The sequence below is a fragment of the Ovis canadensis genome, chromosome 10, assembly GCF_042477335.2.
Source record: "Ovis canadensis isolate MfBH-ARS-UI-01 breed Bighorn chromosome 10, ARS-UI_OviCan_v2, whole genome shotgun sequence".
Lineage (NCBI taxonomy): Eukaryota > Metazoa > Chordata > Mammalia > Artiodactyla > Bovidae > Ovis > Ovis canadensis.
The window spans coordinates 88,831,184-88,857,356 of NC_091254.1; the positions used below are offsets into that span (position 1 = coordinate 88,831,184).

Genomic DNA, 26,173 nt, shown 5'->3' on the forward strand with positions numbered 1-26,173 from the left:
TGTTGCCCAAAAGTGTTACACTGTCAGCTGCACCCTCTGCCAGAAAACTCTCTCCTTTGCCCGGGATTTTTCTGTGGCCTCTTTGCTTGCTCTGCTCTTTCCAGCTAACAGGGAGGAGAGAAAAATCTCTGCCCTGGGGGCAAAATTCCAGGCACTCTTAACCCCTTGCTGCTGCCCCTTTATGCCAACAAGCATTTCTAACTGAAGCACAGCTGTCCACCACCGAGCTCTGAAGGGGGCACTGACATTTTCAAGATGGTTTGCGGGAAGCTAAAGCAAATCGATACATAAAGTAAATCACGCAGTTTTTATTATCACTCAGAAATAGCAGTGTCTTCCCTAGAAGGAAGGCTTCTAACATAGTTCAGCTACCAGAGGATATTACCCTGGAGAATTAAGCTTCAAGCTGTAAGGGGAAATGACCCTCGTCTTGCTGTGACTGATGCAGTTTTTTTGTCTGTTTCCTTCCTCAGCGGCTTTGGCAGAGATCACGGAAATGGTGGCCCAGCTTCACGGTACGATGATCAAGATGGAGAATTTCCAGAAGCTGCATGAACTCAAGAAAGATTTGATTGGCGTTGACAATCTTGTGATCCCAGGAAGGGTAAGTTCTCTCTGTATGCTCTGGAGGTGGAGCCAGAAAGACTTGTGTGTGCTAAGTCACTTTCAGTTCAGTTCAGTTCAGTTCAGTTCAGTTCAGCAGTTGCATCTGACTCTTTGCAACCCCATGGACTACAGCCCGCCAGGCTCCTCTGTCCCTGGGACTCTCCAGGCAAGAATACTGGAGTGGGTTGCCACATCCTCCTGCAGGGGATCTTCCTGACCCAGGGATCAAACCCGTGTCTCTTATGTCTCCTGCATTGGCAGCCAGATTCTTTCTCACTAGCGCCACCTGGCAAACCCCAAGAAAGACTTGCAGTGACGCGTTGGAGCCTTTTGAATATGGACACCCCCCAAATTAAAATACTCTCCTTCTGAAGTGGCTTTCTTCCCCAGACCGGGAGACAACTGGGGAAAATGCCTTGAATATTACAGTGGCAATTCAGAAATTTTGGGGTCAGAAGAAGATAAGTGAATCCTTCAACCTCATCTTCTGCTTTTTCTCCGTATTGGTTGATATGCTTATATACTTTTTCCCCACCATATTAGGCTTTGAGATTGCTTGTTTAAAAAAAAAATTAGGTAAATGAAGATGGAAGAAAAGGAAAGAATTTTTTTAAGAATTGGGTAGAGGATTTCTCTGGTGGTCCAGGGGTTAGTTCAGGCACCACACTTCCACTGCAGGGGGCACAGGCTTCATCCCTGGTTGGGGAGCGATCCCACATGCCTTGTGGTGTGGCCAAAAAATAATAATAATAATTGGGTGAAGGGGCAATAGAAAGCAGAGAAGTTAGTGCACGAAAGTATGTCATAATTCCCATGTAAGTGGGAAAGTTAGAAATTAAAACTGTAGCCAGAACACAGTTCTGGGAGAGAGACACATTTTACTTATACTGTTTAACCTTTACTTCCCCATGGGGCTTCCCTGGTGGCTCAGACATTAAAGAATCCGCCTGCAATACAGGAGACTCAGGTTCAATTCCTGGATCAGGAAGATCCCCTGGAGAAGGGAATGACAGCCCACTCCATTATTCTTGGAGAACTTCATGGACGGAGGATACCGTCCATGGAGTCACAAGGAGTCAGACACAACTGAGTAACTTAACACTTCCACTTTCTCCATGCGCATGACAGGTAGGTCATTCACAGTAAAGGACCGCAATATCAAGCATGCTTCCTCCAGGCCAATGGGCATTTTAAACATACAGGTAGCCTGCCTTTTTCCAGCTCTTCCTAGGAAACAGTCATTGACCAGGAATTAAAAATACTTGCTCCATCTCATCAGATCTCTATATGGGAACTTTCTCTACCAGCTCTCCTGTCTCAAACTACACCTAACCCAGATTCAGAAAGGCATTTTATTTTAGCTTCTTTGATCTGTCGTACCTGCCTTAAACTTCAGACAAATATCCCTCATCCTTTTGGGTATTGGGTCTTTCTGTTGGGAAGCCTAATTACAAAGCTGAGCAGACTGTCAGCTATAAAACATTGTCAGAAGAGTTACGTGGTAACTGTCAGCTGGAAATTAAAGCTGGGACTTAACTTCAGCTCTACTGGTGAGAAAATTCTGCCAGGACTCAGCACATCACAACCCGTGTTCACCCATCCATGCAGAAGCCTTTAAAGCCTTACGGAATTGGTATAATTTTCTCTTAACTTCGGATATTATAAAATACTTAACATATTATATTCTACATGGCAAACAAGAGCATCTGTAAGGAACTTCTTATTTTGAGAAATAGTTTCCATGGTGCTGTGAAAAGAGCAGTGGATTGGAGTAGGTGGCCCTGGGTTCAGTTTCTGGCTCCACCAGAACTGGACTGTCTCACCTACTGGAATGTTCCTTTCATTCTGTGACATGGGGACCATACTTTCTCTGTCATAGGTTGTGCGTGTTAGTTACTCAGTCTGACTCTTTGTGACCCTGTGGACTGCCAGGCTCCCCTGCATGGGATTCTCCAGGCAAGAATACTGGAGTAGGGTGCCATTTCTTTCTCCAAATGACCACAGCCTGGTGTTAATCATATGGATCCAGTCCACAGTTGCAGGAGTTTTCCTTTTGGTAGACAAGAGGTTAAGTTTTTGATTGAGACATAGCTCATCACTCTGAGTCTGAGTGAGCCCGAAAGAATATTTAACTCTACGGCCAGGGTCAGCGCATGTATTAATTAATTGGCCAGCTGAGAGGAATATCAGTCGTGACTGAACACGACTTATCATTTTCCCCTTAAAGTAAATTTCCTCAGGGCCAACCGGTTAGCACCGTGGAGTGCAGAAATTCATCACGGTAACCCAGAAATACTGGACACAGGTAATTGGCCTCAAACCCAACAGCTGGATTGATTTCTAAAACTAGCATAGGATCATGCCTATGATAGAGAAACATTTGGTTCCTATGCAAAGGTCCAAGAAGGTTATATGGATCAAATGAGACTTAATCTGCAAAACTAACATAGTGAATATGTTACCTTCCTCTTCTCCCACCTACACTCATTTGAAGAGACTACACTTAGTATAATGTACACAGCACAGCCGGCTTCCCAGGGGGCTCAGCTGGGAAAGAATCCGCCCGCAGGGAGACCTGGATTCGATCCCTGAGTTGGGAAGATCCCCTGGGGAAGGGAAAGGCTACCCACTCCAGTACTTTGGCCTGGAGAATTCCATGGGCTGTATGGTTCCTGGGGTTGCAAAGAGTCGGACATGACTGAGCGACTCTCGTGTTCCCTTTCACACTACAGCATTGTTTAGGACACAGACTTGTTTCATCAGATGCGGGCTCTATTCACCCACTGACCAGGTGTGGGCAAGTTCCTTACTCATTTTGCTCCTCAGTTTCCTTATCTGAAAAATGGGGACGAATTTACAGGCTTGTGCATGAACCTAATATAAGCAGCCAGCACATGTCAGGAACACACCATGTGCTAATAATCATTACTGATGAAGCTGAAGTCAGAACTGGGGTGCTGGGTACACACTGCAGGACCAGCCTTATCTGTATGTTCTTCTGTGGATCAGCCAGCTTCACGACCCCTCAGTGTTTCAAGTCAACCCTGACAGAAATGGGAAAGAGGGATCCGAGGCCCTCAGAGGGCCACGTTCTAAGGTGGGCTGTTCCACACACCGAGGCTAGTTGATTATCTGTTTAAAATTATTGAAATAACCTGATGAGTGGAAAGACGGCTCCAAGAGGTTTGTCTACATGTGGAATTTGAAAAATTGAGATTTATAAGTTAGCATCTGATGTTCATACTCCCTGCAGTCTAATTCCTAACAATCGACTCCTGCAGTCTAATTCCTATGCTTTCGGGCCTAATCCTGCTACCCTCTTGCTGGGGTCAGGCTGAGATGGGAGTGTCACGTCCTGGAAGCAGGAGTTCTTCCAAGGCAAAGGACCCCAGCACAGTCTGGCCTGAGCCAGGGCCCGGGGTGTGTTTTCTGTCCTAGGCATTGTGTGCCCAGAGAGTCCTTCCAGGAATGCAGTGGGGGTTCATTTGGTTAAAACTCAGAGGCCTGGACAGTGTGAATTTCATTCCAGAAGGAAGCCGATTGAGCTTCAGGATATTAAGGGCCTTTTCTTTTTCTCCTATTTCATAGGAGCTTGGGGCGGGGGGGGGGGGTTGTTTTTAATACTTATAAAATTTTTATTTTGTTTTTTACAATAATGTCATTAACCTCCAATTAAAATAAATTTATTTTAAAAAATATTTTATTGTTTTTAATATTTTTTAATTTTTACTGATTTATTTAGTCAAGCCAAGTCTTAGTTGCAGCTTGCAGGATCCTTGTTCTTTCTTGCTTGTGGCTCTTTAATTCTAGAACACAGTTACCAGTTTTTGATAACCAGCGTTTAAATCGTGAAGATGATCTCTCATAGTTCTCGCCTATGGCATACATCTCATCCTTGGTCCCCTGTTGCCCCGTTGCATCCCTCCCGGATCCTTGGTCACCTCCTCGCAGTGGAAGCCTGAAGGGCCTGGGGGTTAAGTACACGGTGACAGGTTCCAGTATGAAGCTGCCTGTAGACCTCTGACCGCCGGCTTCCCGTCTGGTACTGGAGCCGAAGTTAGCCTCGGCCTTGCAGGTTGCTGGGAAGGGGAGGTGCTGAGAGGCAGCACAGCTGGGCATTCAGTAAACAGAGGCTGTGATCGCTACGATTTTTAGCGTGAAAGGGACCGCAGTAGGTGGAAGCATCTCACGTGGCTGTTGAATCTGCGTGGACACGGGTCTGCAGGCTCCGAGCCAACTCGTAGGTGTGTTTTCTCTGCAGGAATTCATCCGCCTGGGCAGCCTCAGCAAGCTCTCCGGGAAGGGGCTCCAGCAGCGCATGTTCTTCCTGGTAAGTGGTGAGAGCCGGGCTGTCTGTCCTCACCACGATCGGTGACACGTGGGCCCATGCAACCAGCAAGGGGCACGGGGCTGGGCGTCGGCCACCCCAGAGCAGGCATACGTGGGAGGCAGGAAGAGCAATCAGAGCTGCTCAGACTGGAGATGTTGAGGTCCATGGGTTTTCACAGAGTTCTGAAAATGTATCAGTTGTTTCTGCCCTTGTTGGTTTCAAACGGGGCCCATTCGTCTCAGCTGCTCTTGTCCTTGTTCCTCTAGTTCAATGACGTCTTGCTGTACACGAGCCGGGGGCTGACGGCCTCGAATCAATTTAAAGTCCACGGGCAGCTCCCGCTCTACGGCATGACCGTGAGTATGCGCCTGGGGCCCAGGCTGGGGGACCTGGTCCTCTGGGCTAGGAGCCAGTGACTGCAATGAGGAAGGAAGGGACAGAGGGACTTGATAAGGAAGTGAGAGCATCACGGGCTCCGTGAAAAACCTGGGCTTGGCTAGGGCTGCCCTAGAGGGGCCCTGGGACAGCACTCCTCCTGCAGTGGGGTGCACACCGCGTTCCTTCTGGAGTCGGGTAAAGAGGCAAGCAGTCATGGCCACGTGGAGTGGACGTGCCTCTTACTGCCTGGTGCCTGGCCCCCAGGCCCTAACAGGCTGTGACCACACTGCCCACAGGGAGTAAAGACCAGGAAACCATCTTTCTCCCCAAAATATCTCGTAGATGGGTGTCCACATTCTGTGAGCCTTGGTGGGCGAGGCAGACGAGGTCCACAGGATTCTTTCCCTGGCTTATCCCCCGAATGCTCCTCGGTGGTCAGGAAGAGAGAAGTCTATGGCTCTGCTGAGGAAAAGACAGTGCATTTTCACCTTGCATTTACCCTCCCGATTGGGATTTTTCTGACTTGGCCCCTCGGGGCTGTAGCCAGTTCAGTGAAACTTGGAAAACGCTGAGTGTGGCCCACCCCCTGCCTGACTGTAACTTATGACCACACTTGCCCTATAGATGGAGGAAAGTGAAGAGGAATGGGGCGTCCCCCACTGCCTGACTCTGCGGGGCCAGCGCCAGTCCATCGTGGTGGCCGCCAGGTAACTCGGGGAGCCTGACCTTTGACCTGGGTACCCTCTTTCCCCCAGCCCCCATCTCCCGGTGGCCTGAAAAAAATCTGATGTCCATCTCTTCTCCAGTTCTCGGCCGGAGATGGACAAGTGGGTGGAAGACATACAGATGGCCATCGACTTGGCCGAGAAAAGCAGCGGCCCCGCCCCTGAGTTCCTGGCCAGCAGCCCCCCGGACAACAGTAAGTGTGCGGCACACAGGCCCGGGGCCCTGGAGGGGTTAGCCAGGACTCAGAGGGACCGCTCTGGCTCTCGGAGGGCATCCTAGGCACTGAATATCGCCTTACTGGTGTGCCTCATGTCCACGGTCTGCTTTTGTATTTTAAGCTAAACATCCAGGAACTGAGCAGTTACGAGCAAGCAGAGAAATCCCCTTTTCTGGGCCAGCCCTGCTGCTTGTCAGCATCTGGGGGGCTGGATAAAATACTATGACCGGTTCCCGGGCCGGGGGGTCTGGTGGGACGCCCCGTGGCCAAGCGCAAGCCCTTGCCGCTATAATGTGACTTCCTGCCCAGGGGGGTTGCCTAGGCTCTGTCTGCATCGCCGTAGGCCCCCCCGACAGCAGGCGGGAAAAGGCCTTCCTGCGCGCTTCTTGGAGGGCAGAGATGTCAGCTCCCCTTCTTGCCTACCCCCCGGCAGAGTCCCCCGAGGAGGCGGCGGGCGACCAGGAGTCGGAGGATGACCTCAGTGCGTCGCGCACCTCGCTGGAGCGCCAGGCCCCGCACCGCGGCAACACCATGGTGCACGTATGCTGGCACCGCAACACCAGCGTGTCCATGGTGGACTTCAGCGTGGCAGTGGAGGTAGGGCCGGGGCGGGGCGGGCGCGCCTTCTGCGCGTGCGCGGCGGGCCGCGCCCCGGGCTGCTGCGGGTCTGCGGGCCTGGGCCTCAGCCCACCCCCAGGTTGTCTGCTCGCTAATGGTTTCCTCTTGCTCCCCCTGGCCTCTTCTCTTGTGGAGTGAGTCGTAGGGCAGAGATGGTCCGTGTAGGTTTTTTTGTGTGTCGGCACCGGGAAGTCGGGGCTGGGCCGCACCCTGGAGCCCCCCACCACCCGAGTCAGGTACAGGGAGTCGGTGTGGTCGGAAAGCTGCGGCCAGCCAGGGCTTCGGCAGATGTCGGTCATGGGAGAACCTGCGAGAAGCCCGCTCTCTGACGTGTCTGGGGCCAGGAACCTTCCAGAACTCTCCGAACCCCATTCTCTAAGCATCCCCCAGTCCAGATTCATAATCCCTAACCTTTCAGAAAAGACAAAGCCCAGGACGTTCTAAAACCGCTAAGTTACAGACATAGCTCATTGGCGGCGGGAGGCTGTTCACTGGTTTTGTGGGCTCCCCTGTTTTGCTGAAGAATCAGATTCTGTGCTGTGGCCCCAGACTCCACTGCCTGGGGTGCTAGGGAGGAGAGGCACGGGGGGGATCTTTCTAAAACCTGACAAGTTCTGGATGCCCAGGTATGCCTGGTCCAAAAGATGTCACATAAAAGATGGTGAGCCAAGAACAGCAGTTCATTTACTTTTTCAATCAACAGTACTTGGGACTATGCCTAAGGTTTCTTGATGGATGTGCTTAGTTGCTCAATCATGTCCGACTCTTTGCAACCATGTGGACAGTAGCCTTCCAGGCTCCTCTGTCCATGGGGATTCTCCAGGGAAGAAGACTGGAGTGGGTTGCCATGCCCTCCTCCAGGGGATTCTCCCAACCCAGGGATCTGCCGCATTGCAGGCAGATTCTTTACTGTCTGAGCCACCAGGGAAGCTGTTTGATGGATAGGGTTGTCTGAGACGATTCTCTGGCAGTGACTGTCAGTTCCAGACAAGTGCTTTTATTGAGTTTCCCTGCTACAGATGTTTTAAAACCCATGCTTCCTTCTGAAATCATCCTCAGGGGACTCTGTGCCCGCCGTCCCTGGCCTTTGGATGGGCTGGGCTGTCAGTGAACCACCCCATGCCCCCCTCCAGAGAGGGGTTCTCCCTCTTCCCAAGAAAATACCCATCCTCCTCCTTCCTCCCTTCATACTTCGCAGGGCATCTGTTGGCAGAGCTTGCCAACCAGAGATTTCCTCCAGGGAACAGGGATGTTTCCAGCAAGGAAGGAGCAGGGAAGAAGAACCAGTGATCTTCCCTGAAGAGATACCTGATCAGATCTGCTGTCCAGGCGAGGCCAGGGGGAAGGGCCGTGCTGTGCATGAGAAATCCTCTTTATACTCATCTTTACGTGTAGTCAGGGCCATAGAGAAGTAGAGAATTCGGTAAGAAACCGCCTCTTTAATCCCTGGAGGCACACAGGACGCCGCCCAGACACAGCCCTCTGGGTGACAGTCAGCCTTGTGCAACCCCGTGTGTGCAGGGTCGGCTGAGTGGCAGAGCCGGTCAGCACGTGGTGACCACAGCCCAGATCCTGCCCACCTCCTGCCTGGTTCTAGCCTGTCAGCGAAGAATGGGGTTTTCCATTTTTGAATGGTTACTATAGAGATCCAAATACTTGCTCTGTGATCCTTGGAGGAAAAATCTGCTGAGGGCTGCAGCCCATGGAAGTGAGCCCCAGGCCAGTGGTTTTAAGGTGGCAGTTCCAAAGACAACTGCAGCCAAGAGAAAGGATTTTTTGGACTCTGTCTGGAGGAAGTTATTGGATTCAGTATAAAAAAATAAGCAGCATAAGGAAAGAAAAATGTACTAATCTCCTTCCTCCACAGTGAGACGTGTGTGGAACCTTAACACTGTTGCAGAAGTATCAAAGCACCACTTGGTTGCCACCCTCACCTGCTGAAACTCCCGCCAGTGGGCGAGTGGCAGCCGGAAGGGGTGATGGCACACTGTCCGCAGTGCCCCTGGCCATGGGCAACAGCTCTGCCTCCTTCCTTCCCTCAGCCGACCACTCCGTTTGCCCATCAGACCGCGGGCAACCTGTCGTCAGAGCCATTTAAACTCCTTTCTTAGGGGCGTTAATTAAAAGTGCCTGTTTGAGTAAATACAGAAAAGTCCCAAAGGGAGAGAGTACAATAGACAGGTATAATTGTGTATATATTTTTTTATTGTGGTGAGTTTGCCTATTTCACCATTTTGAAGTGAACGATTTAGTGGTGGCGATGACAAGGCTATGCGATCGTCACCGTCCACTTCTTTTCGTTGAGTCTTCCTGGCAAGGAGCTGCTGGCTTATCAGAGTCGTGGAGGCACCTTCTTAGGGTCCTCCGAGAGGTGACACGGGGGCTCTGGAGGGAGGACTCGGCTGGGAGTGCACAGTGATGTGAGTTCAGGAATGCCTGATCCCACCAGTGCTGTCTGTGCAGGGCGGAGGACTGGGCCAGAAGGCACTGCGTTGAAAGCTACGTTCCAGCCACGGCCACCAGGTGGCGGTCAGGAGCCGCTGGCTGGCGTGGGGCTCCCCAGAGCTTAGAATGGACAGGGAGGGGTCCTTTCTCAGAGATGCTGTAACAAACACCGCCAACAGGTTGTCCTGGAGGTCAGAAATCCAGACTCACTGTGGCTAGGGGCACAGGCTCCCTCTGAAGCCCGTGAGGCAGGAAGCTTCCTCGCCTCCCCGGCTTCTGGGGTTGAAGGCCAGCCTTGGTGTGTTGGGGGGTGTAGACACATCGCTTGAGTCAGTCTGGGTCCACGTAGGCACGTCCTCTCCTCATGAGGACGTCAGCCATAGTGGATACAGGCCTGTATCCTCCTCATTCTACATCTGATGACCCTATTTCCCTGTATGGTCCCATTGGGAGGTACTGGAGGGGGGAGTTAGGACTTCAAGATATTACTGGAGGACATCATTCAACCAGACAGGAAAGTAAACCAGGTTCAAGTCACTCTCCCAAGGGTTTCGCCCCCTACCAGGGAGAAAGGTCATTTTGGTAAGTCATCCTTGGGAAGCCCGTCCGCGGGGGCGCCCCCATCTGTACTCCTTCCAGGCCTCCCTGTCTTGCAGAATCAGCTGTCTGGGAACCTGCTGAGGAAATTCAAAAACAGCAACGGGTGGCAGAAGCTGTGGGTGGTCTTCACGAACTTCTGCCTCTTCTTCTACAAATCGCACCAGGTAGGTGGATGCTGAAGGACCCTCCCCCAGCACCCTCTGATCTTGGGGGACAGGCAGCTTTCCTTTGGAAGGATGAACTTGAGCCGCCCAGCCAGGCCATGCAAGGGCACAGCCATCAGAGACCCCTCAGGTCCAAGTGGAGGCTTCCACCTTGAAAAGGGCCATCTGTCTGCCGGTTGGACCAGGGAGGGGGGAGATGGCTTTAACAGGTTGCTGACACACTGGTGTCCAGCTAACCCATCCAGGCCAGGACCTCTCAGCTAAAACTGACCATGATAGGGCGAGAGGCTGCAGGCAGGCTCCACGCCTGCGGCCGCCTCTCCAAAACACCCCCTACCCTCTTTCCAGGACAATCACCCCCTTGCCAGCCTGCCTCTGCTTGGCTACTCGCTCACCATCCCCTCAGAGTCCGAGGACATCCACAAAGATTACGTGTTCAAGCTGCATTTCAAGTCCCACGTGTACTACTTCAGGGCCGAAAGCGAATACACGTTTGAAAGGTAAGTGTTCCTTGGCACCTGCAGACGGGACACTTCTGAGCCGTGGGCAGTCTCCCAAGCGAGTGAGCGTTGTAAGGCCATCCTACCAGCAGCTACCTTCAGCCCAGACATCCGCTTCTTTAAGTATCTCATAAGATCTGGGTTCCCTCTGGCCAATGCAAGGATGCACCTGTTTCCCTAGGATAATGGAAGCGTGACTTTCCCTGGAAACATCAGGCCTTAACCTGGACGCTGGTTCAGACACTATGCATGGCACACTTTTTGATCTTGAACTTGTTTTCCAGTTAATGGCAAAAGTAGCTTAGCCCTTTGGGCCACTTAGTCCTTTAGTGGCCCAAAGGCTAAGTTTCAGGTCAAAAGACAACATGAGGGAAAAAAAAATCCCAGTACCTGTGAGAGCTCCCTGATCAATGAGACTGGCTCCATAGTATAGAGACCCAGGGGCAGAGGTCTTCCTTTTAGCCAAGAGATAGAACAGAAGGAGCCAGGCTAGCTCATTTGCCCACATTCACGTACAAGTTCTGAGTCTTCTGGGTCTTACATCTTGGGGCAAGCTGTGAAAGCAGTTGTCAGTGCCAAACCCACCCCTATTAGGGTATTTCTCTCCTGAGCCCACAAGGCTTTCTGATCATTGCGCCGGTTCTGATCCATGTACAAGCCCTAGTAAAGTTAGCTTGCTGCAGAGAACACAGAGGTTTAAAACCAGGGTTGAAGGTGCCGGAAACATCCCAGAGCAGTGGTCCCTAAGCGACACTGCCTAAAAAGTGAGCCCAGGGGTTAGCAGTCCTCAAATGTGACTCTGGGTTGGGAAACTGAGATACTGTTGCTGCTATGGCAAGGGTAATGTAGCCTGGCAGTGGTAGGAGCCTGGGATTAGGGAATGTCTTCCCTGGTGGCTCAGATGGTAAAGCATCTGCCTGCAATGCAGGAGACCCGGGATTGATCCCTGGGTGGGGAAGATCCTGGAGAAGGGAATGGCTACCCACTCCAGTACTCTTGTCTGGAAGATTCCATGGAGTAGCCTACCACGCTCCTCCATCCATGGAGTTGCAGAGTTGGACACGACTCAGCGACTTCACTTTTTCTTAAGCCCTCTAAGCCCACAAAGGCAGGAAGCTGGGCCCACTGCCCCGAGTTTTCTCCATCAGGCACTACTGACATTTCGGACCAGAGGCTTTGGATGTGCTCAGCAGCACACTGGTTATACTGCAAATACTTGAATGTATAAAATGGTATTCCCGTGAAGCAGGATGGAGCCCCACCCACTGTCCTGAGGAGGATTAAGAGTGGGCGCTGTAGCCCCACCTCGGGCACTTCTGCAGGGTGAGCGTGCCCAACTCAGGGGTTCTCAAAGTGGGTTCCTCAGGAGGAACCCTTAACCCACCCCACCCCTTGGTTTTACCTGGGAGCTAGGAATTCATTTACGATCTTTTCTGCTAAAATAAGATTATCCAGCAGACTGTGTGTGGCTTTGTGAGTAACAACTGCCAAGGGTCAGGAGCTGTAACAAAGCAAGCACCTTTTCATGGGCCCTGACAGTTATTGCTCTTTCTTGTCCTAGATGGATGGAGGTGATCCGAAGTGCCACCAGCTCAGCCTCACGTGCCCACGCCCCAAGTCACAAGGAATCTCACGTGTATTGATGGTGGGGACACACGTGTGGATTGCTTCAGCTGCAGTGACTCTTGGAAGGCGTTTCCTTTCTTCTGTATTAATGAAGCCTAGTAAAATTAACACCTGTCTGGAAAACAAAAGAAAACATGGTTTCGCAGCAACTCCCACCTGTCCCCACAGGACCATTTTTAAACCTTGTTTTTTCAGCTGGTAATCTCGCATTTGCACGGGGTTTCACCTGCGCCATCTCCAGTGCGGGCGGCACCTTGGCCGTCGTCCCCTAGGTGGGCTCTCTCCAGCCCGTGCCAGTATTAAAACACTGTCATGGAGATAGTGCCAAATGACATTTTTTTCCTCCACGGCTGCACCTTAAAGCAGTACCAACACATCCGTTCAACCAAAAGACAGGGCAAGTGCTTTTTTTTTTTCTTAAAACTCTGGGTGGGGGGGGTTGATTTCTAGGCTGCTGCCTTTTACAAAATGGGTTTCCCAGTGTTTGCGATACACGTGGCAGTGTCAATAAGCAAATGAGATCATTTCCAGATTTGGGTTTACCTCCCCACCCCAATCTTTCTACTTTTATAATGATAGGAAATTAGTAGGATTTTACTTCTTTGATAAAACGAGCAATTTGCAGCATCCTTGTATCCCACTGGGGGCTTCAGGCTCCAGGGAAACGCTGGTTCCCAGACCTACTTGGCGTAGGTTGACCAAATTGTTGAAGTGATGGCTATTTACGAGGTGTGGTGGGTTGTTTTCTGTTGCGAGAAGCTCTCCGGACTGTAGAGTGTACCGAGTGCTGTGTCGAGGGGAGGGTAGTAAGCCGTGGTGTTTTGCTGTTTCCCAAGCATGAGAACTTGTCTGTCAGTGGCCAGGGCCCTCTGTGCTGTGTTGGGGCGTGGGTGCGGGGGCTCTGAGTCGTGGTGCGTACTCCCCACAATCATACCTGTGTCCTCCCGCAACTGTGGTTTGGAACTGCACACTCAATAGTAGTATATATGTATCTCATGCCTGTCTTCACAAACCATTCTTTCCTTTTGATACTCGCCACCCCCAGGCCTGGGCTATGGACGGACATGTGACATTGCACATCCTTGATAGTCGGAGGACACAGGGAACAGGGTTCCAGTGACCGCTGGGGCCGCCAGTCAAAATCCGTTCGCCTATCTCTGGGGAATCAGGTGGCCACTATTCCCTTGATACTGTTGAGCCCCTGGGGGGGGGGGCGAGGGAGGGTTCCCCATCACCCCCCAAGACCCCGACAGGATGAGCCTGACTTGGGGCTGTGACCGGCATACGTGGAAACACACAAATGGATGAGGAACTCGAGATGTGTGAATCACTTGCCTTACAATCTGTACAGATCCTTTTAAGTACTAACAAAAGGGAATTAAATACCTCACGCCACAATCCAGCACACTCAAGTTTTAAGGCAAAACAACCAATCTTGTCTCCTGTCTTTTAACTACCTCTCGGGCTGGTGGGTTGGGGAGGCGGCTAGTCATGGGGAAGGGGGAGGAAGGGGTGAAGACAACCGCTTGCAAAGATAGCGTATTTGGAAAAACTTGGAATCTGATAAGTTTCATCTGCTTCTCCCAACTTGGGAAGCAGAGTATTTCCAAGAGACCTGGAAGATTCAGGGCGAGACGGGGGGACCAGTGCCCATTTGATCCCATTCCCGAGCATCTCCAGAAGCCTCCCTGGTCACTCACCTCTGCGAGGCTTGGGGGGAAGGCGTCTCCTAGGTCAGCCCTCCGTTCACACCTACCTGTGTCCCTCTGTGATGTCAAAGAGAACCAAAGTCCAGATCACGGGGCTGATTCAGACCACCCCCAAGCTGCTGGAAACACAGGGTTTCAGGGACACCCTCCACCTCAGCCTGTTCAGGCTGCTGTTAACATACATACCATGGACGGGGTTGCATATAAAACACATTTCTTAATAAACAAGCAGGAAAACCATCTGTCTTAACGGTTTGGAGGCTGCAAGTCCAAGATCAAGGTCCTGGTGGACTGGGTGTCTGGTGGGGGCCCGCTTCCTGGCTCACAGAGACCATCTCCCCAGGTGGCGGAAGGGGTGACGGATTGCTGTGGCGCTGACCTCAGTCCTGAGGGCTTCACCCTCATCACTAACCTCCAAGGCCCCCCACCGCCTCATACATGCAGACCCAGGGATGGGGGGAATGGGGCGGAACCACAACGCAAACATCGTCTATTCCTCTACACACAAAGACACAATTCCAAAAACAATTTGTTTCTGTGAACTTTATTGACCTTCGCATGATACAGACCCTGTGCTTAAGAACACGCCTTGCAGCAGCACTCCCCAGTTATTGCCATTATTTTATAGCAGAAATACAGAAGCCATGTTTTTTTAAGGAAGGAAAAATATAAAAATGCTTATAAATAGACCGCATGTTTTGTCGAAAAGGTACAAAATGCCGCGTAAAGAACCGAACAAAATGCTTCAAAAGATCCATCGGAGAACAAAACCATCAGATCGGGAAGGTGGGCGGCACTGGGTTACAGCAAGGCAACCCCAAGGTTATTATGGTGTCGAGGCCCCCAGACCGCAGTGGTGCAGCCCGTGCGGAAGACACAACTTTGAAATTGTAAGCCACCAGCCACGGCCGGCCCACCGCCTCCACTCCCAAAAAGGCCGGCTGTGCTTCCACGTGGGCGCCCCTGCCGTCTGCAGTGCGGGCAGACAGGCTGCTGGCTGCCGGGGTTCACCAGCCAGAGGCTCCAGCATGGCGCTCGATGCACCTCGAGTGCTCAGCTCACAGGTCTGGCTGACCACCTGCCATTTACAGGCCCGAGGGGGTCCTGCTGGAGTTCTGGTGCCTGGTCTGTGTTTTAACAAAGGACCTGACATGGGCCAACGCTAGCCCCCTGAACTCGGCAAGATGCTCTGTCTACCGGAAGCAAGCCAGAGAACGCACAGGGGAAGGGGACCCACTTTCCAAAGCCGGTCAAAGCACACCTTTCCCCGCCTCGAGAAGGCCATCAACAAGATATTTCCAACCAAATCACAAAGCAGTCGGCCGCTTGCCCTGGGAGATGTGCATTGCTGCGCACCAGTGACTGCTAATCGGTCACACCACCTCGCCGAGCCCGGAGTGCTGTCCACCCATCAGCGTCACCATCTCACACCAGCGTCTGGTCTTGAAACCACTGTCCACGTGCAGGTCTGAAGAACTTGAGGTCAGAAAGCTGCTGTGACGGGGCTCGAGACCAGCTGAGCGGCACATCCCCGAGGGAACACGGCTCCGTCCTCTGATGCTTTTCTCCACCCGCGAACGAAACTCACCTGTGGCTTATGCTGCACATAGGGAAACAGCCAGCCCCCTCATAACACTCTCCAAAACACTAAACAAAATCCTCTCAAATCTTCCTGTTTAACATAATTGCATGAGAATTCGCAATTTGGTTCTATGTCTCCTAACCAAAATGTATCCCTTACAGAAATCAACCACAACCCAAATCTACTTTTAATTAAAAAGTCATGACAGTTTGAGTTTTAAAAACCAGCTCTGTTCTATTACCGAACAAACAAGAAGCACCCCTCAGAAGTCTCTCCCCGTGACTTCCAGGACACTGGGCCTGCAGATAACTGACCTGTCCTCAAGTTTACCCAGTAACTTCCCTCCTTCCAAAAAGCCTTGGATTCCAACTCAAGAACTGCTACTCCAGCAAAAGTCGACTACGATTCATCTCAACAAACATACAAGAAAGTCAAATATAACTCAGATTGGTCAAGGATCGTGGCCAGAACTCAACTTCCCATCCCAGAGACCCCTGCCACGGGCTGAGAAAAGTACAGACACCTGGCTGACTGGTAGACACCCGCTCCTTTAAGGAAAAAAGCAAACGACTCGGAAGACGGAACAGTTTTACCAACCAGCAGTAGTCACCCATCTCTTCAGAGGACCATTTTTTAAAGTTGCATAGGGAGCTGACTTGGACATTTCCGTAGCTTGAATGTGGGCACGTCTTCCTGGAGCCTCATCGGTGCACACACACACCCCCACACACACACATGGCAGGTACACTGCCCCCTCTTAAAGAGTCACGTTCCAAGGAGAGTGTGCAAAAATCCTGTTATAAAATTTATTCGTGAAAGCATTCAGACATGTTGAGGTTTCAAAAGATGATATGCAGGTTTCACTACAAGATGCAACAGAAAACCCTCCTGGGAGGATGGGCCGGCTGGTGCGGCAGGACACAGGCCGGGCGCGACTCCAGCCAAAGTGAGACAAGGACGCTTCATCGGGGAGAAACTTGAAATAACTTAAAGCTTCATGAGGCGCGATATGTTTCCATTTAAAACACTTAAGAAATAGTACCATCAATGAAAACAGGAAAATCAACTTCTAAGTGTACCGAAGGGGCCTTAGGGCACGCAGGAGGAAAAAAAAAAAATCTGCATTTGCTGAGGTACAAACAGAGGGAGTGTTCCCGAAGAGGGGCATTTAATTATTATTAATGGCAAATCCTGCAGATACAAAATAAAACCCAAATCACTGGTCACATAATTCAAAATTTACATGTAATAAAGGCAAGGCAATAGACTCAAGTTATGGCCTGTCAAATATTTACTCCACTGACGGTATCTACAGAAGCACTTGGCCGATGTGTACACAGTGATTCCTATGCACGCCGAGAGGGTTTCCGTAAAAATGACACTATTTACAAGTCTGTACACTGATCCACCAGAGCGATTTCTCCATCTCCTGGGGCGGGGGGGTGAGGGGGGGGCGGGGGGTGCTTATCAACGTAAAGCAGGATACCTGAGGTTTCGTTTCTTCAGTCACCTTATCATAATCCCAGATATACATTTCAGGGTTTATTTTTGTTTTCAAAGACACTTTCCTTGATATGTGCACTATGGTTAAAATTAAAAACGAGAATAATAAAATAATCGCTTGGAGGAGCTGGCCTTCCCCCACCCCATCTGGGAGTCCATCAGGCCCCAGGCCAGCAGAGACGGGCTGTGGGGCCCTGGACAGGTGACCCTGTGGCGGGAACGGGCCCCTGATGGTGCGCCTCTTCAGCGGAGTCAGCAAAGGCTCTCGTTGAGTTTTGAAAAGGAAGAGGGTGAAGAAGGAAAAAAATAAAAGGAAAAACAAAACCCCAAATGCCAAAAGGATTTCAATGGGATGAAGTTCCTCCACCACTTAGAGAATATCTGGGAAGAAACAAAACAAGAAACAGAAGTAAGTCAACATCATTTTCTCTACATTAAAAAAAAATTAATTTGCAAAACTTCAAGCAATGATCAAAGTCCTAGTTTTCATAGACAACCCCAAGTTGTAACAAATTAATTAATGGTACAAGCTATCAGTGAGCTAATTATAGTAGGACATGAAGAATTCATGAAAACTACAAAAATCACAATTCCAACACTAAAAGCTTCATAGATAATTTAGTTCAGTGTCCCAGGAGAGAGGAAAAAAAAGATACAAATAAACAGGTAAATGATATACCTTTACTTACAATCAATTTTTAAAAATTGAAATATTGATAATACCCAATGACACAGTAAGATCCCAAGGGTGCACGTGCATTCCAATTTGATCAGTCTAAGAAACCCTTTTTGGCCACAAAAATATTGATGGCTTGTTCAAGTAATCTGCTTCCTAAAACTCTCTCTTAGATTTTCAGTAATTAAAATTAGGAAACAATTTTAATGTCCAACAATAGAGAGATGGTGAAGTAAAAGTGAGCTGAAACAGATTACAAATCATAGTAATATTTAAGCAACATGAAAACTACAGATTAAGAAATATACACAAAATTATACATGTCTGGTTTTACACGATTTATTCTACATAAAGACCAAATATGACGATCCAAAAATTTGGGTAGGTTCACAGCTCGTATGCAACAATGGAAAGCGATGCAACACCCCAAAAATTGTGGTGGTGGCTAGACTCAATGGTGGGACAGCTCCTCTCCCCCAGGAATTCTGCACATGGTCTCACTGTGGGACATAAAGATGGGGGGCAAGGTCCCTTTGATGACCAAGATTCCCTTAGCTGCCTCAAAACTGAGGCTGACCCAACCACAGGAGATGGCCGAGATGGGACTTGCTGCAAACATTCCAAATTATAGGTCCTCTTTTAAGAGCATTTAGGACGTATGACACTCACCCAGGGAACAAATGATTAGAAAATCACTGCAGATGCTGACTGCAGCCATGAAATTAAGACGCTTACTCCTTGAAAGGAAAGTTAGGACCAATCTAGACAGCATATTAAAAAGCAGAGACATTACTTTGCCAACAAAGGTCCGTCTAGTCAAGGCTATGGTTTTTCCAGTACTCATGTATAGATATGAGAGTTGGACTGTGAAGAAAGCTGAGTGCCAAAGAATTGATGCTTTTGAACTGTGGTGCTGGAGAAGACTCTTGAGAGTCCCTTGGACTACAAGGAGATCCAATCAGTCCATCCTAAAGAAAATCAGTCCTGAATGTTCACTGAAGGACTGATGTTGACGCTGAAAGTCCAATACTTTGGCCACCTGATGTGAAGAGCTGACTCATCTGAAAAGACCCTGAAGCTGGGAAAGACTGAAGGCAGGAGGAGAAGGGGATGACAGAAGACGAGATGATTCGATGGCATCACCGATGGACGTGAGTTTGAGTAAACTCTGGGAGCTGGTGATGGACAGGGAGGCCTGGCGTGCTGCAGTCCATGGGGTCGCAAAGAGTCGGACACGACTGAGCGACTGAAGTCATGGGAGGATTGACGCTACACACAAGGATCCACACACTAACTCAAAGTAAAACATACAGAAGCCTTTCAGAATGCTTCAGACAAAAGCCGGCCCTTCCTGTTTCCTCAGTGACCCAACTAGAATGAAACAAAGGGAGTGCAACTGGCTCTGGGGCATCAGCCACGACCAGACCGCTGTGGACGGCCAGGCCTCTGGATGGGGGACAACAGAGAGAGCTCGGAGAACCAGACAGGGACCGCCAGGAGCAAGGGCATCCAAGCGCTGGGGAAGAACCCCACATCAGAGGAGGAAAGAAGGGGACTTCCCTGCTGGTCCAGTGGTTAAGACTCCATGCTTCCAACACAGGAGGGCCGAGGCTCCATCCCTGGATAGGGAACCAGATCCCACACGCTGCAACCAGAAGTTCACAGACCACAGCTAAAGATCCTGCGGCCAGAACAAAGACCCAGCATAGCCAAATAAATAAGGAAATATTAGGAGGAGGACAAGAGAACTGAGGAGGATGGGGAATAAAATGCCAACCGTAATGCAGACGGCAGGCACTTAAACCCGTGTTATCCTGTGTTGCGTATGGTTCACATTCGACGCTGACGCCGGCATCGAGATGCAGGGAGCTCCCAGTGACACGTGCCGTAAAGTGTGAAACACACACCTGCTACTGAGACTCAGCCCGACAACCAGGGGAAAGGCCCCTATGCTGACTGCATGATGAAACAAGATTCAGACGCAGAGCGTTAAGAACTATACTATTAAAACCAATTTCACTTTCTTAAAGGTTATTTTTTTAAAATAATGTGGCTACTAAAAAATTTAAAGCCACACACGTGCCTCACACCATCTTCCTATTGAACACAACTAGGACAGATCACCTGTGTCAGCAACTACAGGAAGGGAACAGACACAGGGATCAACTAAAGCCACAGAGGCCACCCCCTCTGGGCCTGGAGCTGCAGGGAAACTGAGTCACGCACAGGCGACGCTGGCGACAACCTCAGGCGGTCCAGGACAACGTGGAAAACCTCCGTTCTCAGAGGGGCACCACAGACGCAGGAAACGAAAGACAACACCGGTTTCTGGTTTGGTTCTGTTTGTTGGACTCGAAATCTTTCAAATGAGAAATAAGAGCCGGTATGAAGCGGGACCAAAGAAATCAGAAAGATGGACCATTATTAATTAAATAGGGCAAAGTCTACGTGACATTACCACAGGGTAAAATGTCCAATAATTTTACCAAAGCTATGTTAGAAGTGTAATTGCACACACACACACACACACTGAATGGAGACACAAACTTGGGGAAAAACAACAGTGTCTGGGTAAGCATATGGGAGACTTTTTAATTCTATTTTCCTCTATTTCTGTAATCTGCTAGCATCATAAGCGGGGGGGGGCGGGGGGGGAGGTTACCCAAACACCATACTGGATTCCCTCAACTACCTCAAAATTGATGGTGGCCAAGTAAACAGTCTTCCCTCCAGCCTGAACATGAGAGCATGTTAGGAAGTTAAAATGTTTTCACAAGGGAGTGAGTTCTGGAGAACCAACCTGAAGGGTCAGCACTGAGATTTTCTCTGATGCCCACTTTGGGGGAACTCGGGCAGACCCTTCATGACCACTTCCATGTGGCAGCAGTAACCCTCCACGCCCCAAACATCTCTGGGCCCTGCCAGGAGAGCCCTGATTCACATAGTTCACCCATAACTGATTTCTCGAGGGCAGAACCCCCTCCCTTCCCCAGTTCTGCAGCCAGCCCCGGCCCGAGGGCACTGGGCACAGACGCCTCTCACCTCTGCAGCCGCTGCACCAGCTGGGCCACCATGGTGTCCGAGATGCCGGGGCAGGCCTCCTCCGCCAGGTAGATGGCCCCGCGCAGCTCCTCGATGGAGCCCAGGTTTCCGCCGCACGCCTGGCTCTTCTCCTTCAGCTGCGAACACAAGACGCGGGGCCAGCGTGACTCCCCCGAGGATGAGAAACCACGGGCATCTGTGATATGATGTGTGGCCCATGCCTGCTCCGGCCATGGGGCCCCGGCAGCCTCAGCCCGGACCCCTCCCTTCTGGAGGCTGAGAGCTCCAGGCAGGCCCCAGTCTCTGCCCTCCCCAGGGGAGGGGGGCTTCTGTGCACCTCTTCATCCACTCCCTCTGCTTCCTTCTTCCATTTCAACCACCAGCAAAGCCGTCCCAGGCCTACTCGGCTCTGGTCTGCAGCCACAGCTGCAGCACAGGCTGGAAACTCGGAGCTCCCGGGGTTACCAGGCAGATGGCTAAGGCCTTGGGGTGCTGCCAGAACACTCGACTTCATGGAACCAGTGAAAAGTGAGTGGAAGCCGCTCAGTCATATCTGACTCTTCGCAACCCCATGGAAAAGAGAGTCCATGGGATTCTCCGGGCCAGAATACTGGAGTAGGTAGCCTTTCCCTTCTCCAGGGGACCCTCCCGACCCAGAGATCACACCCAGATCTCCCGCACTGCAGGCAGATTCTTTACCAGCTGAGCCACCAGGAAGCCCATGGAACTGGGTGGCAGCCCTAAATCCTGGGGAGCCGGTGTCCCCTCAGCACCTCTGCCAGCCAGGAACTCCCCAAGGGGGATTCAAGGCCAAGCAGAGCCCAGGGATGAGCCTATGGGTCCCTCCCACCCAGGATACCCCAGCCAGGACCGAGGAGCCCCGGCTAGAGTCTCCCTGGAGAGCTCTGATCCCGACCTGAACAGAAGGGGCTGTGTGGTTCACTCGGAATTACCTTAAAGGCGGCGTGAGCCAGGAGAACCCACAGGGTAGTGTCAGAGGAGACTATTTCCAACTCATCTCCTTGTCGGTACGAACCCGATGAAGAACAACATTCACCCTAAGACCCACTCTCGAAACACCTCTGAATGCTGTATGCACGCACCCATCTACAGGGAGCGGGGTCCCCCGAGAGGGCACCGGGATGCAGTGGCTGCAATCAGGGGCCCTGCGGGGTGAGGCCCCTATTGTGGGGGCTCCCCAGGAAACCTAAGAACCCCAGGCAATCTGATATCCCCTTAAAGTAAACATCTACTTTTCACATTGCCATCATTAGAAGGACTGATGTTGAAGCTGAAACTCCAATACTTTGGCTACCTGATGCAAAGAGCTGACTCACTGGAAAAGACCCTGATGCTGGGAAAGACTGAGGGCAGGAGGAGAAGGGGATGACAGAGGATGAGATGGTTGGATGGCATCACTGACTCAATGGACATGGGTTTGGGTGGACTCTGGGAGTTGGTGATGAACAGAGAGGCCTAGCGTGCTGCGGTTCATGGGGTCATAAAGAGTCAGACACGACTGAGCGACTGAACTGAACTGAACCCAAGTCTGGCAGAAGCAGAGGCGCCAGGTTGCACCCAACCATGTTCTATAGAAAGCAGCACAACTGAAGTTCAAGTGGTCCTGGTCCACGTGTGGACTGGGGCCAGGCTGCTAAGTCCCTGTGAACGCTGCTGGCAGCCCCATGGCGACAGCTCCCAGGACAACGGGCTGGACAGAAGACGGCCCTGGGAAAGCAGGAGGCCCTCCTGGAAGGCAGGGCCTGGCCCAGCCGGCCTCCAGGAGCACAGCCCACTGCGCCGGCAGCTCCGACCTCCCCAATTCCACAGGCAGCCCTGCCAGAGACATGAGCGCCTGCGCCCCCTTCTTCCCCTCTCGCCTGGCCCCCAACTGTCCACTGGGCATCTTACCTCTGCAAAGAGCGGAGAAATAATTGTAGATAAACACTGAGAGAAAGGCCTCTTTGGGATGTCTTTCATCTTGGGAGGAAAGAAAACGTAATGAGAAATGTTCTAACATCCATACTTGTTGGGGTTCACTGGACTCTGAGACACGGCCGCAGCGGCAGCTGCCTTGGGCTGCCTCACTGTGTCTTGCTTGACTACGGGGGACCACAGATATCATCCCCCGTGGAAAGGCACGGCGCACCGGAGAGCGGCGTCCTGCGTGGACGCGGGCAGGGCCAAAACTGCACCACTGGGCACACGTGGAGAGGGCCTAAAGACAGCGCTCACGCCAGGGCTGGCTGCCACAAGGGGCTGCCACAGGACAGCGCTGCCTTTTTCCTCTTCTGCAGCCTCCACCTGAACACGTAACGATGCCTGCTTCTCAGAGCGGGACTCTAGGGTCGCCAGGGGACAGCCACTGGTCCGCTCTGCCGAGGAGAAACTATGCCTCTGTGCTTCAAAACGATCCCTCAAAATATACAGTTTTTCATAAATGCCAACAGGCACAAAACCAAGTCATCGAAAATTACATTTGTCAGTCGCTCGGTCGTGTCCGACTCTTTGCGACAGTGGCCTGTGGACAACAGTAGCCCACAGGCTCCTCTCTGTCCACGGGACTCTCCAGGCAAGAATACTGGAGTGGGTTGCCGTGCCCTCCTCCAGGGGATCTTCCCGACCCGGGGAATGAACCTGGGTCTCCCACGTGGCAGGCGGATTCTTTAACACCTAAGCCACCAGGGAAGTACCAAAAGCGATGTGTTTAAGATTCCTTAAAACTCAATCCTCAAATTGTGGTGCCTTGATGAGGAACGCCATTGTGCGCCAGAGGCAGAGTGTCGTCAAAAGCTCATAAGCTTGGGCATTTCCCAGCCACCCTTCCCCACCCCCTACAACCCAGTGTCAGAAACGCTGAGCTCACGGTGCGGCCACAGAGAGCAGCAGGAGCACTGCGAACCAGGCCAGCACCCAGACTCGCGGCCCAGCCTCGCCGGGTAGTCAGACAGAACAGAATCCCTTAATCTGCGGCTTCCTGACAGCAAAATTCCAACACAGGCGGCCCACGAGAACAGCAGGCTTCATGCCAAAGCGGCTCCGAAACGCCGTCAGTCCTGATGGCGAGGGCTAGTCTCTCCGCACGCACAGACTCACCTTGTTTCTTTCCAGATCCGATGGCTGGAGAGCTCCGTTCTCCAGACTCTTTGGATCCTTCTCCCGAATCGTGAAGATCCAGTCCCCCGAGTCGCTGCCTCCAGAAGCCTGGCCGTCTGTGTCCGTCTCCCTTAACACAGAAACCCAGGTACACCTGTGAGTGGGCGCCAGCTCCGTGGAGGGGGTGGGGGGTGGGGACAGGGCCCCCCCGTGCTCCATGTCTGATCCAGTCCCTCCAGGGCTGAGGAAGCCCACCCTGCCCTCACCCTCCCAGAGGCGGGAGACCCTGTGGGGATGTGGCTCCTATCACTTCCCATACAGCAGCTGCACCACCAGCTCCATCCACCCCAACAGGAACACACAGCCCTGCCCACTCAGCCCCTCCCGGCCCTCAGTCACAAGCTTGGACACGTCACCTCCACTCCTGCCTCCATCTCCTACCCTCCGCTCACCCCCAAAACCCACTCTGTACCTTCATGCACCGTGACCAAGGCCCCCCTCTGTCCTCATGCCGTTGGGGGCTCAGCAGTGGATGCTCCCACTCAGGCCTTCCCAAGAGGCCCCCAGCTCCCAGCACCCAGACCTCCTCCCACCCGAGCAGTCCCGCAAGCTCTTCCCTCGTGCGGCTGTTCCGCAGGGCTTGGTCCCGGCCCTTCCCCGCAGGCGTGTCCTCAGGGCTCCAATGACCATCCATAGAGTGGCGCTTTAAGCCTGCATGGTCTGCCTATACCTCTCGCCTCAAGGCCAAATCTCACCACTGCTCCAGACGGGACACATCCTCCTGGAGACCCACACGTGCCCTCATCAAAGCCAGCTCCCTGACCCCTGGCCTCCCCAGACCAGCCTGGTCTCCAGGGCCATCCCCTCACTGGACTCCTGACACTGCTCAAGTTGGACCCCCCCATTACCCACACCCAACTGTAAACGCCCAGAACCACCCCCCTGCCCCGCCCGTCTCTTCATCCTTGTCCCGACCACCAGTGTCGCTCAACGCTGTGACCTCAACCATGTCCTAGTCTGTGGGTCTCACCCCGACCTTGCAGTGGAATCACCTGGGGACCCTGAAACACACTCTGGGTCTCCCCCAGTGGCCCTGCATGTGGGCCTGGGCTGGGGGTCAGCTTGCGCTTCTGGCTGCGGTGTGAAGGGGCGCAGGCAAGCAGCCACCACCCCTGGGAGCACCTCCACAGCCCTGTTCCTCCCCTCCCGGCTCCAGTCTCCACTCAAGTCAGTGCAGCCGGTCCATCCAGCTCTCCCCACCTCTAAGCACCCCAAGGGTTCCCAGACCCAGTTCACCTCTTCAGCTAACAGATCTCCTAGATGTTCAACCTGACACCAAGTTACAGGAAATGCCTGGGGCGGAGCTTTTACAACACCAGGTACATACCGGCACACAGCAGAGAATCACCAATACCCTCACTTGTCTCTTCTTAAAAATGTGTGTTTAAGAAGCCTGGCATGCTGCAGGCCAGGGGGTCGCAAAGAGTCGGACATGACTGAGCGACTGAACTGAAAGATGTGTGTTTAAAGTCATTTCACCTGACCAGTATTTCGAAAAAAAGAAACAAGGTCCAGCTCTTTACAGATTTGGGACATGAATCTGAGCAAACGCCCAGAGATGGTGAAGGACGGGGAAGCCTGGAGTGCTGCAGTTCATGGGACTCCAAAGAGTCAGACGCAAGTGAACAACTATTACAGATTTACTCAGAGAAACTCCACTGGCAACAAAGAGAGACTCAAGGACTCCCAAACACAGACCCATACCAACACCAGAAGCACCGTCAGCCTGGATGTTCTTCCTTAAAGAAAAAAGAAACCCCAAACCCAGCCCAATCAGGAGACAAGAGCAAACAGGCCCACGTCACGCACAGCTTGGGGTTCAGACACAGCCTGGGCCTGGGGAAAGCCTCCCCTCTCCCCCAGGTCAAAGACACCCCGAGGGACTCAGGCCGAGCAACTCACGTGTCGGAGTCTTCCGAGCTGGAGTCTTCATGGCTCTGCTCGGCCTTCCACCTCTTGTACCTGTCGATGAGCTCGGTCAAGTAGGAGGTTTTCTTTGCATTGCGGATTATGAACTTGTGCTTCAGTAACTCCTTAGCGGTGGGTCTCTGGAAATGCATCAACCGACACACCGAAGAGGAAAACATGAGATCAGGTTCTCGGCATTCCACTTGACTCCACCCCAAAGGACAGGCTTCTGCCTCAAAGTGTCCAGCAACCAATTCTAATACATACAGACGGAGTCCTATTTCAAAGTTTTCCCCTTTAAGATTGATTCACAGACTGTCATGCGGCATCGGTTGGGGGGTCGCACTCACAGTGTGGACAGGTACCTAGTATCCACTGGAGTCCTTA

General features: G+C 51.9%; 2 protein-coding genes across 6 annotated transcripts in view; one reads left to right on the plus strand and one right to left on the minus strand.

The window, feature by feature from the left end:
• The window catches only part of FARP1 (FERM, ARH/RhoGEF and pleckstrin domain protein 1), a 307,741-nt gene extending 294,098 nt beyond the window's left edge, over positions 1 to 13,643 (plus strand). For all 5 annotated transcript variants that reach the window (XM_069601923.1, XM_069601925.1, XM_069601920.1 and 2 more), the window contains 9 exons: positions 474 to 604; positions 4,868 to 4,936; positions 5,203 to 5,292; positions 5,939 to 6,021; positions 6,121 to 6,233; positions 6,691 to 6,854; positions 9,977 to 10,084; positions 10,433 to 10,584; positions 12,146 to 13,643. In XM_069601923.1, the coding sequence (XP_069458024.1) occupies positions 474 to 604; positions 4,868 to 4,936; positions 5,203 to 5,292; positions 5,939 to 6,021; positions 6,121 to 6,233; positions 6,691 to 6,854; positions 9,977 to 10,084; positions 10,433 to 10,584; positions 12,146 to 12,227 (992 nt within the window). In that variant the 3' untranslated portion in view covers positions 12,228 to 13,643. The remainder of the gene's footprint in view (positions 1 to 473; positions 605 to 4,867; positions 4,937 to 5,202; positions 5,293 to 5,938; positions 6,022 to 6,120; positions 6,234 to 6,690; positions 6,855 to 9,976; positions 10,085 to 10,432; positions 10,585 to 12,145) is intronic.
• An 804-nt stretch (positions 13,644 to 14,447) lies between these two features.
• STK24 (serine/threonine kinase 24) overlaps positions 14,448 to 26,173 on the minus strand; it is a 96,615-nt gene continuing 84,889 nt past the window's right edge. Inside the window, exons 7-11 of the mRNA XM_069601926.1 lie at positions 25,781 to 25,926; positions 23,819 to 23,948; positions 22,634 to 22,702; positions 20,723 to 20,859; positions 14,448 to 17,385 (exon numbers count right to left, since the gene is read on the minus strand). Of these exons, the coding sequence (XP_069458027.1) occupies positions 17,349 to 17,385; positions 20,723 to 20,859; positions 22,634 to 22,702; positions 23,819 to 23,948; positions 25,781 to 25,926 (519 nt within the window). The 3' untranslated portion in view covers positions 14,448 to 17,348. The remainder of the gene's footprint in view (positions 17,386 to 20,722; positions 20,860 to 22,633; positions 22,703 to 23,818; positions 23,949 to 25,780; positions 25,927 to 26,173) is intronic.